This window comes from Nanorana parkeri, unplaced genomic scaffold, assembly GCF_000935625.1.
Source record: "Nanorana parkeri isolate BGI_ZX_2015 unplaced genomic scaffold, ASM93562v1 scaffold569, whole genome shotgun sequence".
NCBI lineage: Eukaryota > Metazoa > Chordata > Amphibia > Anura > Dicroglossidae > Nanorana > Nanorana parkeri.
Window position 1 is genome coordinate 816,099 of NW_017306837.1, and position 15,994 is coordinate 832,092.

The 15,994-nt window shown below is 44.3% G+C and overlaps 2 protein-coding genes across 2 annotated transcripts in view; one reads left to right on the forward strand and one right to left on the reverse strand.

The window, feature by feature from the left end:
- Nucleotides 1-11,479, reverse strand: part of CUNH9orf85 (chromosome unknown C9orf85 homolog) — a 32,303-nt gene extending 20,824 nt beyond the window's left edge. Inside the window, exon 1 of the mRNA XM_018562272.1 lies at nt 11,299-11,479. Coding sequence (XP_018417774.1) covers nt 11,299-11,400 — 102 coding nt within the window. The 5' untranslated portion in view covers nt 11,401-11,479. The remainder of the gene's footprint in view (nt 1-11,298) is intronic.
- Nucleotides 11,480-11,576: 97 nt separating this feature from the next.
- Nucleotides 11,577-15,994, forward strand: part of ABHD17B (abhydrolase domain containing 17B) — a 33,788-nt gene continuing 29,370 nt past the window's right edge. The window contains exon 1 of the mRNA XM_018562270.1: nt 11,577-12,135. The gene's annotated coding sequence lies outside the window, so the exon portion shown is untranslated. The remainder of the gene's footprint in view (nt 12,136-15,994) is intronic.

Consider the following 15,994-nt stretch of genomic DNA (forward strand, 5'->3'; position numbering starts at 1 on the left):
AGGGCTCAGTCACACTAGATGCAGTGCGTTCCGGCCCGATTTTGGCCAGAACACACTGCCTCGCATTGCGACCGGCTCACTTTTTAATGGGGTAGGAGGGGGCGTGGCGGGCCATTCAAGTGAATGGCGCCGTAGCTATGCCCTTCGGCCTCAATGCGATCCGCCGCACGGGATCGCAAGGCACATTGTGCCTGCGGTCCGGTCCTGTGCGGTGCGATCAAAATAGTGCTTGTAGCATTTAGATCGGACCACAGGCACAATGTGCCTTGTGATCCCGTGCGGCGGATCGCATTGCGGCCGGAGGGCGTGGCTACGGTACCATTCACTTGAATGGCCCGCCACGCCCCCTCCTACCCCACTAAAAAGTGAGCCGGCCGCAATGCGAGGCAGTGTGTTCTGGCCAAAATCGGGCCGGAACGCACTGCATCTAGTGTGACTGAGCCCTAATGTCACTTTAATTACTTCATCTTAATGGGTTTTAGCGGAACCAAGTATCTGTGAAAACAGGAGATGTAGCATACTTTTTCACATTTATCAAAAACCAGATATGAGTCAGGCCAATGCGTTCATAATCAGTGCTACAAAGAGAACCAACTCCCCCCAACCTCTCCCTAGCCTCTAGCTGTCAAGAAAATCCTAATGCTTAACCCCTTAAAATTGGACGCCTTGCCACTTCACATTCAGTATAACCTAATCTAATCCCCGACACTGGGCTAATCCCTGAAGCAGCATAGTTTATCCAGTGCGTGCTTGAAACTACTGCACTCAAAGCTATTAGAACCATGCTGAAGTCTCACTCTGCCAATAACTACTAATTGGAGGCCAGAGGCATGATATTTTATCCCCCAAATATTATTTTATTAATATCTGCAGTTATGATACACAGAATATAATAAGAAAAGCAAGCGTCAATGGTTTACTGAGTAGTCTGTGCTACATTGTGTATGCCAATTAAAGTGTATGCCCAGCCAAAACCTTTTCTTTTACACGGTTATTCACAAAAGGGTGAAGAGTTTGGAGAAGGCAGGAGAAGTGAACAATCTTGGTCGACAACATAGCCGATTTGGAAAAATTCTCCAATTCATCTATATTGTCCTAGATTGTTCACTTCTCCTGCCTCTCCAAACTCTTCACCCTTTTGTGAATAGACCTGTTAGTGTCGGATAGAATGGAGAAAGGTCAGAACTCCTGCCAGCTGGTTACTGCTATCCAGGGTTTCCTTAGAGGGATTTACCTTTATTTATTTCTTGTTCTTATGTAAATGTTTTAACAGACAGGAAGTGTGGGGAACAGCAATGTACATACATTGCAATCCCATTCACTTTGCATGTTACCCAACGCACTGCACCAATTTGCATTGTGGTGTGTTGCAAAAACAAAAATACAGCAAGACCTATTTTTTTCATGCATTGCAACCAATTTATTTTAAATGGGCTGCCTAACAGAACCAGCAATGCACCAGAATGCACAAAATAGCTGTGCACGTGTCCTTAGTCATTCTTCTGCATTTGCATAGGCCACAAATGGAAAAAATATTAATGTTCAAGAGCTATGTAGTGTCACCTGAAAGGTAGTAGTATACGAACAGACCGCATTATCCAGAGAATTCCAACACTTCAGACTTCATTGAAATTTGCAGCAAATCCAGTATAAAACAGTTAAAAAAAAAGTGTATAAAGCAGCAAATGCCAGCACTGCACAGCCCCAACCAGCTACAACCTCTCACATGTTTCACCCGTAGGCTCTACATTTGTAACCTGAAAGGTCTTTGAAACGTATATAACAAGTTGGGAGCACTGGAAAAATCACTTCTTGGAATGTGTCCATGAGCCAGAACTCAAAAGGGCCAGACTTAGTTATCCAAGGAAGTATATCCTTTTATTCAGCGCATAGGATGTAGCACTGCTCTATAAAACAAAAGTATCATTTCTTCCACAAGATTTTAACTAGGACTGTAGAGTAATACAGATAATCTTATATTTTTAAGCATAACTATTCATAAAAAACAAAACAATAGATGGATTAACATAGGATGGCATCCCAACTTTAACACACCTAAAAGACTTTGAAGCTACTTAAGCACACATCTGAGGCTCAATAAAAGCACATCTAAAATGTATGCAGGAGACTAAGCCTTCAAAGCTTTTGGAAAGCAAAATGGTGCCGGTCTATTCACGCTTACCTGGTAAATAAAAGATACATTTAGAATTACTGTGATAAGAAGTTACATCAAATGAAATAAATGAGGGACAATTATGGAACCTAATTTTCTATGAGGTAATGGGATTTGCTAACATGATTAAAGATTGCAGGACTTTGCGATTGCCGGGGAGTTAGCCAATACAGCTTTCTAGCTGCTGCAAGAGATGCTTGAACGAGTCACATCATTGCGTATTGTAAGGATAAAGTACAGATCCTGTTGCCTTGATGCTAAAGCGTGTGTGTTTGTGGCTATGCTGCAGTCACATTCAATATAGGGTTCAGTGAGCCCTACTAGAACTGTCAGATTAGCTTTTCTCACCCCGAAAGCCAAATTACACAGGCACTGCAGGACAGCTGCTATGTTATTAAAGACCAAAATATGATATTTCTGTGAGAGATGGGTTCTCCACAACTGCACATGAGAATAAATATCATCCAAGCTAGTCAAATGACCACTGCACCTATACATGCACCATTAGATGAAAGTAAAGCCAAACTTTTTGGGGGCTTTACGTCTCTTTTGGGCCACAAGAGTATATTTCCTAATGAACTTCTGTGACCCAAGTCAGCAGAAAGCTCACTACTTTTCACTAGGAGAAGAGAACAAGAGCTAAACGATCAGGGGTCATGTTATCGGTCATCTGTCAGTCCTAGAGCCAGCATGTGACAGCTCCAGTGTCCCACACTGGCTCTAAGTAGCAGGGAGAGTTTCAGCTTGAAGAATGTCAGGCAGGAGGCTGTCAAACAGGGCAATCCACTTAGTAAATTGTGGCTTGTTTATCCACAACTGCTCGAAATGTGCTTGCCGTATGGCCAGCTAAAGCCCCAGAGCCCCATGGAGAGATAGTTGGTGAAACTTCACAGAATAAAATATAAGCATAGCAAAGTATCACAGTTTTTGAAAATATTTCAATTTCCTACATATGGGATTAATGGTCATAAACACACTTAAAAGTATACACCATTCAGCCATAACATTATTCCCCCATTCCGAGAGGTGAAGTGAATAACATTGATGATCTCATTACCATGGCACCTGGAAGTGGGTGGGATATATTATGCAGCAAAAAAACATTTTGTCCCTGAAGTTGATGTGTTGGAAGAAGAAAGAATGGGCAAGCTTAAGAATTTGAGCAACTCTGACAAGGACCAAATTGTTATGACTAGACGACTGCGTCAGAGCAACTCCAAAACTGCAGCTCCTGTGGGATGCTCCCCATCTGCAGTGGTCAGGATCAACCAAACGTAGTCCAAGGAAGGAAAACCAGTTAACCGGCAGCAGGGTCATGGGTGGCCAAGGTTCAAAAATGCATGAGGGGAGCAAAGGTTGGCCCGTGTAGTCCAACCCAATAGAAGAGCTACTGTAGCTCAAACTGCTGAAAGTTAATGCTGGTTCCAATAGAAAGATGTCTGAACACACTGCATCACAGTTTGTTGCATATAGGTCCGAGTAGCCGCAGACTGGTCAGGGTGCTCATAATGACCAGTGCCCGCTGCCAAAAGTGACTACAATGGACACATAAGCATCAGAACTGGAAAACAGAGCAATGGAAATAGGTGGCCTGGTCTGTTGAACCATGTTTTTTTACATTATGTGGATGGCACAATTACCTGGCACAATTACCTGGGGAAGAGATGGCACTAGAATGCACTATGAGAAGAAGAAGCTGGTGGAGGCAGTGAGATGCTTTGAGCAATGTTCTGCTGGGAAACCTTGGGTCCTACCATTCATGTGGATGTTACTTTGACATGTACCACCAACCTAAACATTGTTGCTGACCAAATACACCCCTTTGTGGAAATGGTATTCTCTGATAGCAGTGGTCTCTTTCAGCAGGATAATGCGCCCAGCCACACTACAAAAATGGTTCAAGAATGGTTTGAGGAAAACATTGAGTTTAGGGTGTTGACTTGGCTTCCAAATTCTCCAGATCTCAGTCCAATCGAACATCTGTGGGATGCGTTGGAAAAACAAATCCGATCCATGGAGACCCTACTTCAGACTCAAAGCATCTGCTACCGATGGCTTGGTGCCAGATACCACAGCATACCTTCAGAGGTCTAGTTGGGTCCATGCCTCGAAAGGTCATAATGTTATGGCTGATCGGTGTATGTAAAACCAATCACTAAAATCTCAAACTCTTTAGCCTGCTAATTTAATTTCAAAAGTCATGTTGAATATTTTACTACATCTACTTATCTACAGCGTAACACCTGCCATTTATTTTCTTGTTTAACCACTTCCTGTTATAGGGTGCCAACACTGTTCCTGTCTCCCAGTTGTGCTCCTGCATCATCACCCTGCCATACAGGCTTTAGAGACTATAAGTGGGTACTTTAACCTCCTGCCGCCCGCCCGTTAAGAAAAAACGGACGGACGGCAGACTCGCATTGGCGGGTTGCTGTCTCCAGGCGGCATTTCTTTCCTGCTCGCGCGCGCCCCCTAGCAGGAAAGACCCGCTCGTTTTTACAGCCGTTAACGGCTGTTTTACATACAACCGATCAGCGGCTCTATAGCCACCGATCGGTTGTATGGCGTGATTTTTTTCGAGTGCCGCCACCCCCCCTCGAGTGCCGCCACCTCCTGACCCCTCACCTTCAATCCCGGGATCCGCTAGCCCATCTGTGGCCCGGTACCGGCTCGGGAGGGCGTCAGGAGGAGAAGGGAGGGAGATCAGCACCTTGCTGATCTCCCTCTATGCTGTGAATGCGGAAGTAATGTGTATTACATCACTTCCGCATTCACCTGTCAGTCATCTGGCTGCTATAGGCAGAGAGAAGCTGATGAAGCAGATCTCTGCTTCATCAGCTTCTTTGGGGGTCCCTAGGTGACATTAGGGGTCCTAGAGACCCCTAATGTCTCCATAAAGAAGACCTGTCAGTGTGCCTTTGCTAATATATAGGGGGATTGTATCCCCCTATGTAATAGCAACAACAATAAGTGTAAAAAAAATATAAATAAAAAAAAAAAAAGTTTAAAAATAAATAAAAGTCACAAATAAAAAAAGTAAACCACCCCCCGCCCCAAAGGTTTGAGTCCCCCCCCTTTGTTTACGCACATATAAACGTAAATACGCGTCCGGTGCACCAGCGCGCAAAAACGACAATTGCGCTACACATGTTACATCGCCGCGAACGTCCGAGTGAGAGCAATCATTTTGGAGCCATCAATCACTGATAACACTAAACTGATGAGCGGTAAAAGCTTTTAAAGCGTCGCCTATGGCCAATTTTGGGTAATGTAGTTTTTGAGGTTTTGCGTGCGTGCGCAATTTTAAGGCTTGACATGTTTGGTGTCTCTTTACCCGACGTGATCCCGTCTTTTATATTTTACCAACAAATTGGGTAATAATAAATGTTTTATCATTTAATTAGGGGAAACATTTTTTTTTTTTTTATTCTGTAATTTTTCCTTAATATATTAAAAAATAAAAACCCCAGTGGTGATTAAATACCACCAAAAGAAAGCTCTATCTGTCCCCAAAAATGGGGTATAAAATTAATTTCAGTACAGCGTTGCATGACGGAATAAATGTCAAAGTACCGCAGCGCTGAATACTGAAAAATGGCCTGGATGGGAAGGGGGTTTAACACCCCGGACTTCAAGTGGTTAATACACACAATGCAGTCATAACCTACTGTCTTTAACATCAGGGAACTGAGAAATGCAATGCAGTCATCGCAGACAGAAATTGGCTGCAGGAGATCAACAGCACTGAAATGCAACAAAGGGTGAAAAAAAAAGGTGAAAATATGCATTCTGTTTAAACAAAAATGGCAAGTGGCTAAGATACACAGGGGGATTTATCAAAACTGGAGCAGATTTGCACTGCAACCAATCAGCTTCTCTGTCTCATTTTCAAATCTTACCTGAGCAAACTGAAGACAGATGCTGATTGGTTGCCCTGGGCAACTGCTCCAGATTTTGATAAATTGCCCCTTAGTGCTTTAGCAAACTAAATGCTACTCAGTGAGGGTTTTCATCTAATTCAACATAGTACATTTGCTTCAGAACGACCAGCAATATTTACATTTATACGTTACTCAAAGCTTTAGAACATAAGACAAGTTGTCTTTAGGTTTATTAAGCACTGAAACGAATCTTCAGAAAGTATGCTGCCATTAAAGTACCTGGTGTTGTGAGAGCGACAGCAAAGCAGTAAGTGGGAGAAGAGAAGTTGTGACTAATGATCCTGCTGGAGAGGAAATTACAGAAAAAAAAAGGATCAATTTACTCTATTAACAAACGCTATTACGCAAGTGACATCCCACTGTTCTGCTCATTAGTGCAAAATGATGTTAGGGAAGAACTACAGTATAATAAGACATGGTAGGCAGGATGAATTTCAATTCATATTCATCAGAGGATTATTTACCAGCTCTGAAGTTTTAGCAAATTCCACTAAAAAACAACAACCAAATGTACTTACAGCAGGACGGGACATATCCCAGGAGCCAGGTATCCAATGCTCCTTCTAATTTACAGCTGGTTCCTAACTGTGGAGGTTTTCTCTAGCTGTTCTCAATAGAGCTAGCTCCGATAAAAAAAATCCTGCTGGCTTCTGGTATGGACAGACCGGCTCCTGAGTTCCATAATAATTTGTCCACCTTTGCCTTACACTATCACAAGTACAGGGACAGTTGTTAAAAGGAGAACTATGGGGTCAGTGCTTTTCCCCAGAGTTCTCCTAAGGGTCACTGGAGGACACAAACTAGCGTCCTCCCGCGACCCAAAGCTCAGTATACCGCGAGCTGTACCGAGACCGCCGCAGATCCACCCAACTGCGTGAGATCTACCCAGCTGCATGATTGACAGCTAGCTCTGCCCATCTAGAGGCAGAGCCAGCTGTACCCGCCCCCTCCCCGTCCGTTCGAGCGACAGTCACGGCTCTCTGCAGGGACATGATGGAGAAGTGAGCGAGCGACGTTATGTGCTCGCGCACTTCCTGATCTATTGAGCTGACGTGATAGTTTCATTGTCACACGTGGGCTAGAACTACGAGGATGAGTGAAAATTAGTTCTCCTTTAATAAGAAAGGTGTACAAGAAAAGTGATGGGATAACAAAACAGCAGCTCATTTATCAGACCTGGATGTCTGCAATGGTCAAAGATCATGCTCTCTACTGTTTGGAGAGGTGTGCTTGATGCAGAGGGACCACTACTGTTTATAGAAAACCAACGGTAAAGCTGGCCATACACATACTGGGGGGAATTTATCAAAGCTGGAGCAGATTTGCACTGCAACCAATCAGCTTCTCTCTCCCTCTCATTTTCAAATCTTACCTGAGCAAACTAAAGAGAGATGCTGATTGGTTGCCATGGTCAACTGCTCCAGAATCTGTTGTGCTCCAGTTTTTAAAAAATCCCCTCCCTGAATTTCGGTCAAGTCTTGCTAGGCTACTGTACTGAACAATAGGCGAACAGTGACTGCGGCGACTGTACGCCTGAACATTTTCGAATTTTGTCGAGCCAGCAGAGCTCCCCACTGTTAAAATGTCATCTAATTCCAATGAACCGGACACAATTCTAAACAGTGTACGGCCAGCCTAAATCACCTGAGGCTAGCTACAGAAGCAGTGGTACCTTAGATCTCACGCTGTAGACACAGTAGTGCCTAGGTAACCTCACATACCGGAGATTATTTATTTCCCATACCAGAAAGTGCACTGTGCTTTCCCCTTATAAACTGGCCCCTTAGAATCTGAGCTTAAAAAAAAAAAAAAAAAAAAAAAAAGGAGCAAGGTTGTTTCAAGTTTTAAAGCCAAACGGTTTTCAATGCACGCACCGGGGGTTTCCCTACCGACCTATGTTTTTATTCTGGTGATTTAAAAGTACAGCTATACCTATGAAAAGCCCCCCCGCCCCTCACAAGGTGAAATACTTACTTCAGCCCCAATTCAGCCATCTTCCCTGTGCCGCCACGTGCAAAGCTGCACAGCCATTCTCCCAGAAATGGCTTGTTCATGCCACACAACGGCCCAATCACTCCTATGGGAAAGCGGTATCCATGGTGGATCCAAGCAGTCACTCAGAGTACAACCTTTTTAATCAGAAAAAAAATGTGGCTGAAGTGCACATATGAGAAAGGCTGTGTGGCACTGAGCGGAGATCAGAGCTGAAGGTAAGCATTTCGGCATTTCGCCTAGTGGATAGTAGTGATGAGCCTGGGCTTGATGCAAACTCAGCTTGCCCAAGCCTGCTCAAAACTGTGACCGCCAATCCCTCCTGCCAGCCCAAGCAGTTGCGGAAAGGCACATTTCTTACCCCACAACCATACATCACAAAAGGGGCGGGGAAAAAAAACCTGGTAAAACTAAATGGTCTAAAACTAAACCTGGCAACTAAATGGTCTGGGAGAGGCGAGTGGCGGTTACAGTTTTAAGCTGGCTTGGGCAAACCTCAGGCGAATTGAGTTTGTACCAATCCTGGGCTTATGTCTAGTGGACAGCACTCAGAGGCTATAGGAAAACTGGACCTAGCTACAATTGTACATTAACTTTTACATTTAATGTACTGGTTTAGATGCTCTATGCCTCTTTACTACAACTTGTCCTCCACCATGCCAGTACATTGAATAAATCGGTTATTAAAATGGCTAATTAATGAATTACACATTTTAAATGTCTAAAACAATGCAAGTCCCTGTTAATTTAAATCTCCATATAAATTACGGTTTATGATTTCCAGTAACGCAGGATTCAAAACCAAGAAACTACTCTACATCATACACAATATCATGCTCACCCACCTAATATTAAGTAGGTCCCCCTTTTGCTGTTAAAACAGCCCTGACCCATATAGGCATGGACTCCACTAGACCTCTGAACGTATGCTGTGGTATCTGGCACCAAGCCATCAGTAGCAGATCCTTTAGATCATGTAACTTGTGAGGTGGAGCCTCCATGGATTGGACTTTTTTTCTTTTTTTTTCCACCACATCCTAGAGATGTCTGATTGGATTGAGATCTGGAGAATTTGGAAGCCAACTTAACACCTCAAACTCGTTGTTGTGTTCCTCAAACCATTCTTGAAGCATTTTTGCAGTGTGGCTGGGTGCATTATCCTGCTGAAAGAGGCCTCTGCCATCACGGAAAACTGTTTCCATGAAGGGTTGCATTTGGTCAGCAACAATGTTTCGGTAGGTGGTACATGTCAAAGTAACATCCACATTAAATTATATACCATTGGTACCGCACCCCAGATTTGCTAAATCATATGAATCCTTTGCTATCACCAGCATGTTGGCGATGTATGACATTAAAGGGCACCTTACTCCACATATTTTGGGAATGTCCCAAGATACGTCCTTTCTGGAAGTCTATAATGATTATGCTCCAAAGATTAATAGATAAGACTATACCAGACGACCCTGTATATTTACTCTTAGGCCTTCCTATTCCACATTTTTTGAAATTTACCACCAAATTCACCAACCATGTCCTCACTGCAGCAAGATGCCTTACAGCCTTAAAATGGCGACAATCTACACCTCCGTCTTATGAAGAACTACTGCGAAGGATTCATGATGTCCATAATTTGGAATATCTAACAGCTCGATTGCATAATACTATTCCCGAATTTGATAAGGTGTGGTCCCCCTAGCAAATACTCGAGAGAACCAGGAGCGATGCCACACTTCCTGATGTTCTTCATTTCCCGTGAGCATGAGCACGGGTATGAGTACGAGATAAGATTTCCCTTCCTTTTTTTTTTTATTATTTAATTATATTATTTTTTTTGTTTTGTTTTATATTCCTGTATCTATGTTAAAACCTAAAAACAAATTTATAATAAAGTGACATCCACATGAATGGCAAGACATAAGCTTTCCCTGCAGAGCATTGCTGAAAGCATTACGCTGGCTTGCCTTCTTCCCATAGTGCATCATGGTACCATCACTTCTCCAGGTAAGCAACACACACCCGGCCATTCACATGATGTAAAAGAAAACGTGATTCATCAGACCAGGCAAACTTCTTCCATTGCATTATGGTCCAGTTCTGATGGTCACATGCCCATTGGAGGCGATTTGGCTGTGGACACGGGTCAGCATGGGCACCCTAATCAATCTGCCACTACACTGCCCCATATGCAACAAACTGCGATGCGCTGTGTGTTCAGACACCTTTCTATCAGAACCGGCATTAACTTTTTCAGCAAAAGAAATATAGAAAATACTGACTTACAGCCAACGTTTCGGGCCATGCAGGGTCCCTTCTTCTGGGCGACAAAGTGACGATCACTATGGGACCCCGCATGGCCCCGAAACGTTGGCTGTTTGACGCATGTGACCATCTAATAAAAAGTGTTTACTTCTTGCACATATCTTCGAGTGCTGGTGATCTATGCAGATGGCTCAACAAACATGGTGTGAAAGAGCCCTAAATCTGGCGTTACCACCTGCTGGAAATGTCAACATAAAATCTGTTCTTTATATGGTGCAGGTGACATCAGCTCCTTTTGGGTCACTCTCCTAGCACACATGCTTACCATTTAAACTGTTCTGCCAGGCAAATGCCTCTACACCTCCGTCTAGCATCTTCAGGAGAGACAACAGCCCCCTTTTTCTCTCAGTACCGGTTTCCCTAAAGCTCCTTTAGAACTAATCTCTTCCAAATAGAACTAAAACTTTTTTTGTGTTGGTAGAGTAAGAGGGATTGATTAGATTACCTGCATGTTTTTATTGCGATCTGTGTCCCCATAAGGGAAATTCACCCTGTTTGTCCTGCTGACCGCGGAGAATGAAAGTGAAAGAAAATCCCAAATCTAAAGTTGTCACCAAAACAGGAATAGAGGGGAAATCTTCCAATGGAGACATTAGTTTCAGTGACACCCAGGAACTCTCACTTCCTGTTGTGGAGACTGGACAGGAAGTGAAGGTAATGGGACCCAATGGGACACAGATGGCAAAAACTGACAAGGATTATAACTCTCCTCACCCAGTCAACCATGATACAGAAAGTGGGCTTTAATTCCACTTTCAGCTTTGTTGCAAGAGACCGTGTATAGGAAAAATGGGTCCAGAGCCATTGCTACTGACTGATAACATCAAACTTATAGTGTCTATCTATAACGTAGGGGAAGATTTCTCTCACCTTAGTCCGGGAGCTGCTGTCATATTTATCATTCTTAAATACAGTCGCGTTTTTGTGTTTCTGCGGCCTAGACCGCTGCACGTTTCCCCTTTGAGAACTCATGCTGTTGCGGAGTTTGACTCTCTCAGGCACCCTTACCGAAGTCCCCAATTCTCCGCGCACCTATCGGAAAGCGACTTCCTCGTTCGCCCTTTCTCATTGGACAAAGTGTCTGCGTATCTGTTCCTTCCCTACGCCAGCCGACCCCAGCAAGACCTTCCAGCCACGGTCTTATCTGATTGGAAATCATGAAACAACACAGTGCTACCATTGGCACGTTGTCTATCGTCCCGCCTTTCATTTGCTCTAGTGAACCTCTGATGTGTAGTATCTTCTCACGCTTCAATTGGACAGCCTAGACGCTAGTGCCCCGCCCACTACTAATAGTAGCGCCTGGGGACTCCTCCCCGCACTCCCCCCGGGTTACTCGGTGGTGAGCCGTGGTGCTATTTGTGTGTGTGGCTCCGGTGCAGTGTCGCAGAGCCTCGGTTGGATTACATTAGCCTCTCCTTCTACACAACACTGGGGAGCCGGAGCGCCGCACGGCCGCTATCTCACTACATAGCCAGTGCCTTTTGGACGGGTGTTCCGGGTCGCGGAGCCGGCTGGTGCCGTGTGTTCATGTCGGAGCGACTGCTGTCCGTGGTATGACGTCTAGAGGAGGGCTGGAAAGGAAACGGGAGTGACGTCATTGTGTGTACGGAGTGACGTCACGTGAAGACCCCCTCCTCCATCCTGCAGAATAGTAGAGGCCGAGGCATCCTAGATCTGAACTGCTGCTGTCACCGCACTTTGCAGGTCAGTGTTCGCAGAGAGGCTCCCACGCCTTGTCACTGTTCTATTTCTGTAGCATGTACAGGCTGCCATTTCATTTCACACTCACTGCTAACCAGAGATTACCATGGCAGCCTGTACAGCAGCAGGACAATGTAGCCACAAGGGAATGATTTATTCCGCTTCCGAGACAGGATCCTGAGCATTGGGACATGGGGTATGGACTCTAGAAAGGATACTTTCTTCTAACAGACCTTGTCAGTCCATAGAAGGAGCCCAGGATTGTCTATATAGAGCTTACCATACACCAGCACCTCCACCTGTTGTAGAACTACAAGTCCCAGGAGGCATTGCAAGACTGACAGCCACAGGCATAATGAGATTTGTAGTTAAAGCACAGCTGGAGGGCTGGAGTTGCCCACCCTTCCGCACACTATACAATCCAACATTGTAGAATTTTCTTTAGATTTACCAAAACTGTGCAATTTAAGGGCAAACCTAAACAATTGGTTTATTTTGTATCCTATCAGACAGGCCTTTGCAGTATGTGGTTGATGGTAGATCTCATGCTGGCCATACACTACAGTATACAATCTCCTTTATATCTACTGTCAGCTATGTAGCGCAATGGCCGCTCTGATTTGTTACTCATTGAATAGGTTGTTTAGGTTTGTCCATGTAAGGTGAAAGGAGATTGGGGGGAATTTATCAGAACTGGAGCAGCTGTGCATGGCAACCAGCTTCTCTCTTCAGTTTGTTAATTTACCATTTGACAATTGAGAGCAGCTGATTGGTTGCCCTGCACAACTGCTCCAGATTTGATCAATTCGCCTCATTGGGTGGCTAGCTTAAGGCTGGTTCACATCTGAGCGAGCCGAGATCTCACGGTTTCGTACACGATCCCAGAGTTGCACGCAAACGACGCTTGCGTTACCTTTAATTTCTAATGGCGCCCTAATCCTGGCTAGCAGTCCGCTTGGCTGCGTGCTGCTAAAAACCAAGTCGCTCATCGCACAAAAAGGCGCCAAGACATTTTGCCGCGCAGATATGACCCCCACCCCCTCCCCCCATTGAAATCAACAGGGCCCTGCGGAAACCAGTCCTGGACCGCCAAGATGTGAACCAGGCCTAAAGGAAATTGTATAGTCTGCTTAACCTCGATTGTGGTCATGTGACACTGCTCAATCAGCTTAGTCACGAGGCTTTTATTACACAACTATAGGAAATGAGAATGGACTTTCCACACACTTTACTAGTCGTCGTCTGTATTTAGTTTGTCTGCAAAGTTCTGAGCACCATGTCGGCTAGCAAAGTCCGAATAGCTAAATACTAAACCCAAAATCATCCATATACCTTCCTAGCTATTCATCCCTTGTAATGGCAGCGTTGGCCAACACATTCAGCCAGATGATGTGTTGTAATCTACTCAGGTGTAACTTCCTTTGAAAGGGTGACTACATTCACTCTGCATGATCACACTATGTGTGGGGATGTAGTCACGCTGCTGACATGGACTACCATTATACTATATAGATCCTGTATTTATAATAATGTAAAAGCCAAAACAATGGCCATTCTTGTGACTATGAGAGTGATCATCACTACCATTTGTAATCTTGCCACCTGCGTTGCAGTGAGTTGATAAAGTGGCGCATGCGATATAGGATCACCGGCGCAGTGAGTTATGGGAATTGTTGTTTTAGTACAGTGCTCCTGAGGGAGGTTCCAGCATGTGTGAATTCATAAACTGGTGCAGTGCGTAATGGGAAGTTTAAGTTTTAGTACAGTCGTCGTGTGACCGTCATACATGTAAAGTGTATGGACTACGATCTCAGTACAAATTAAATTAGTAAACTAGACATGAGATTGTAAACATGAGATTGGAGTGGTGGCTACTTTACAACACACACAGGGACCATGGAGGACAAAAGTAGCCCCCCTCCGTCTAGAAGGAAGGACAGTGTCAGCACCAATTCAGAGATGATTTGAGGATCTACAGCTGAGTGATACACAAATAAGGTACAGATTTGTTACTAGTTAAGGAGTTTAAAGGTATTTGTAAGATTTAACTTTATTGTCAGTTTAACTTCCAAAGTTGTTTTCAATCCCTCCTAATCTTGGCCACACACCAGTCTGTTTTTCTTGTTTAGGACTGGGGGACTGAACTATGTTCGCCTCAGTGCGTTTTTGATGCGTTTTGCGTTTCCAGACCGTTTCCTGACCGTACAAAATGTGACATGCAGTATTTTTCTGTGGTAACCTGAACGGACTGCGCACGTGAGAACTGTAGCCCATAAAACACATAGGGATACATTGGGATGCATTTTTAGTGCAGGAGCGTACGGATCAGGTCAGCACAGAAAACGGACGTCGTGTGAACAGGCCCTTAGAGAGCTCCCATGGAGCCATGCTAGGTTTAGGCAGTAGAGGGGAGAAGGCTTCTTTAGGCTGGGAAGCCTGAAATGTGTTATTTTCTCTGCCAGTGGTATCTTGATTTCCCTGTTTTTGTTCTTTGCTTTGCACCCATCCCCCCCTGCCCGCCTTGCCCTTTTAGTGGTAATCCTGGGAATGATGGCTATAGCAAGATCTCACCACTGGCCTTTGTCATGTAAAAAAAAAAAAAGTGTTCTTTCCCTCTGAATAAACGAAGCAGCACAACGCTGTGTACTCTAGGATCTACAAATGTCATGTGCTTTCCAATGCAATAGGACATGGCTGAAATTGGGTTACCTCCATGTGACCAATGGCATGTGGCCAAAAATGCTCTGCGCTTGTCTTTGAGGTTGCTTCAGGTCACGCCAACTTGTACTCCGCACGGTGATTACAAATTACTGGCATCTAACAATAACTATTGTTCGGCTCCTCGGCATTTGAGTGATTAACAGATTTGTGAAATGTTAAAACCTTGTCATCACTCTGCACTTCTGCAGTAAAATGTCCAACTTGGGAACGATGATTGTATTAGTCGTGGTCGGCACAAACTAGAACAAGGCATCTTTGCCTTCCACAGCTCTGACAAAGTATCCTTGTCCCCCTCCCCCCATGGTGCGGCTCTGTCTGGTATTAGTATCTACAGATTGGGATGAGGGGGCGGATGTGGTGTAGGTGGTAGGCACAGACTGATCCACACTCTCCTCCTATGTCTGGATCATATCATGCAGTGCAGCTATTCAAATCCTAGGAGCCTTCAATATTTATCTTGAGCTGCCTTCCATCACTGAGGATTCAAATATCAATATTTGTTTTTACAGGCAGAGATGGTATTAGCCGGCTTTAGCATAGGTTGTGCTGCACTGTTAGAACTTAGTTTGAATGTTTGGTCACAAGCATTTGTCCGAGCATTCCATCTCGCTATCATTTTGTTGAAAGTCCCTAAACATGTCATCCTGACCTGCTACTTGAGTGGAATCCCAGACATGCCTAACAGGTTTCTTTTGTGTCTCGCACATGCACAATCTGTATGGTTTTCCACAGACCAAAATCACATTCATGGTTACAATATTATCACTTAGCTGGAGGGAGGATAGGGGATATATTATGGGAGAGTGGGGTGGGCATGGTGGGAGAGGGTAGCTATACACAGGGTTCCCTAAATGTAAATGGACTTTATGGAATTTATAGATAAAGGACTCACGGTAAGGATTAATGAGAACACAATAGGAGGGGGAGGGTGGGATAGGGAGTTAAGGGCAAATAACACAACTTGAGTGGAAGTCTATAGTTATAGACATCTTAGTACTGACTACACTTATAATAATTCTACACAAAGAGTAGAGTGAGGAATATATATAAAGGAAGGTTTGAGAGATAGAGTTGCTCTTAGGACATGGATTGAAGAATTAACACAGTAGAAGTTTACACAATTATATGGTGAAGATCCCCC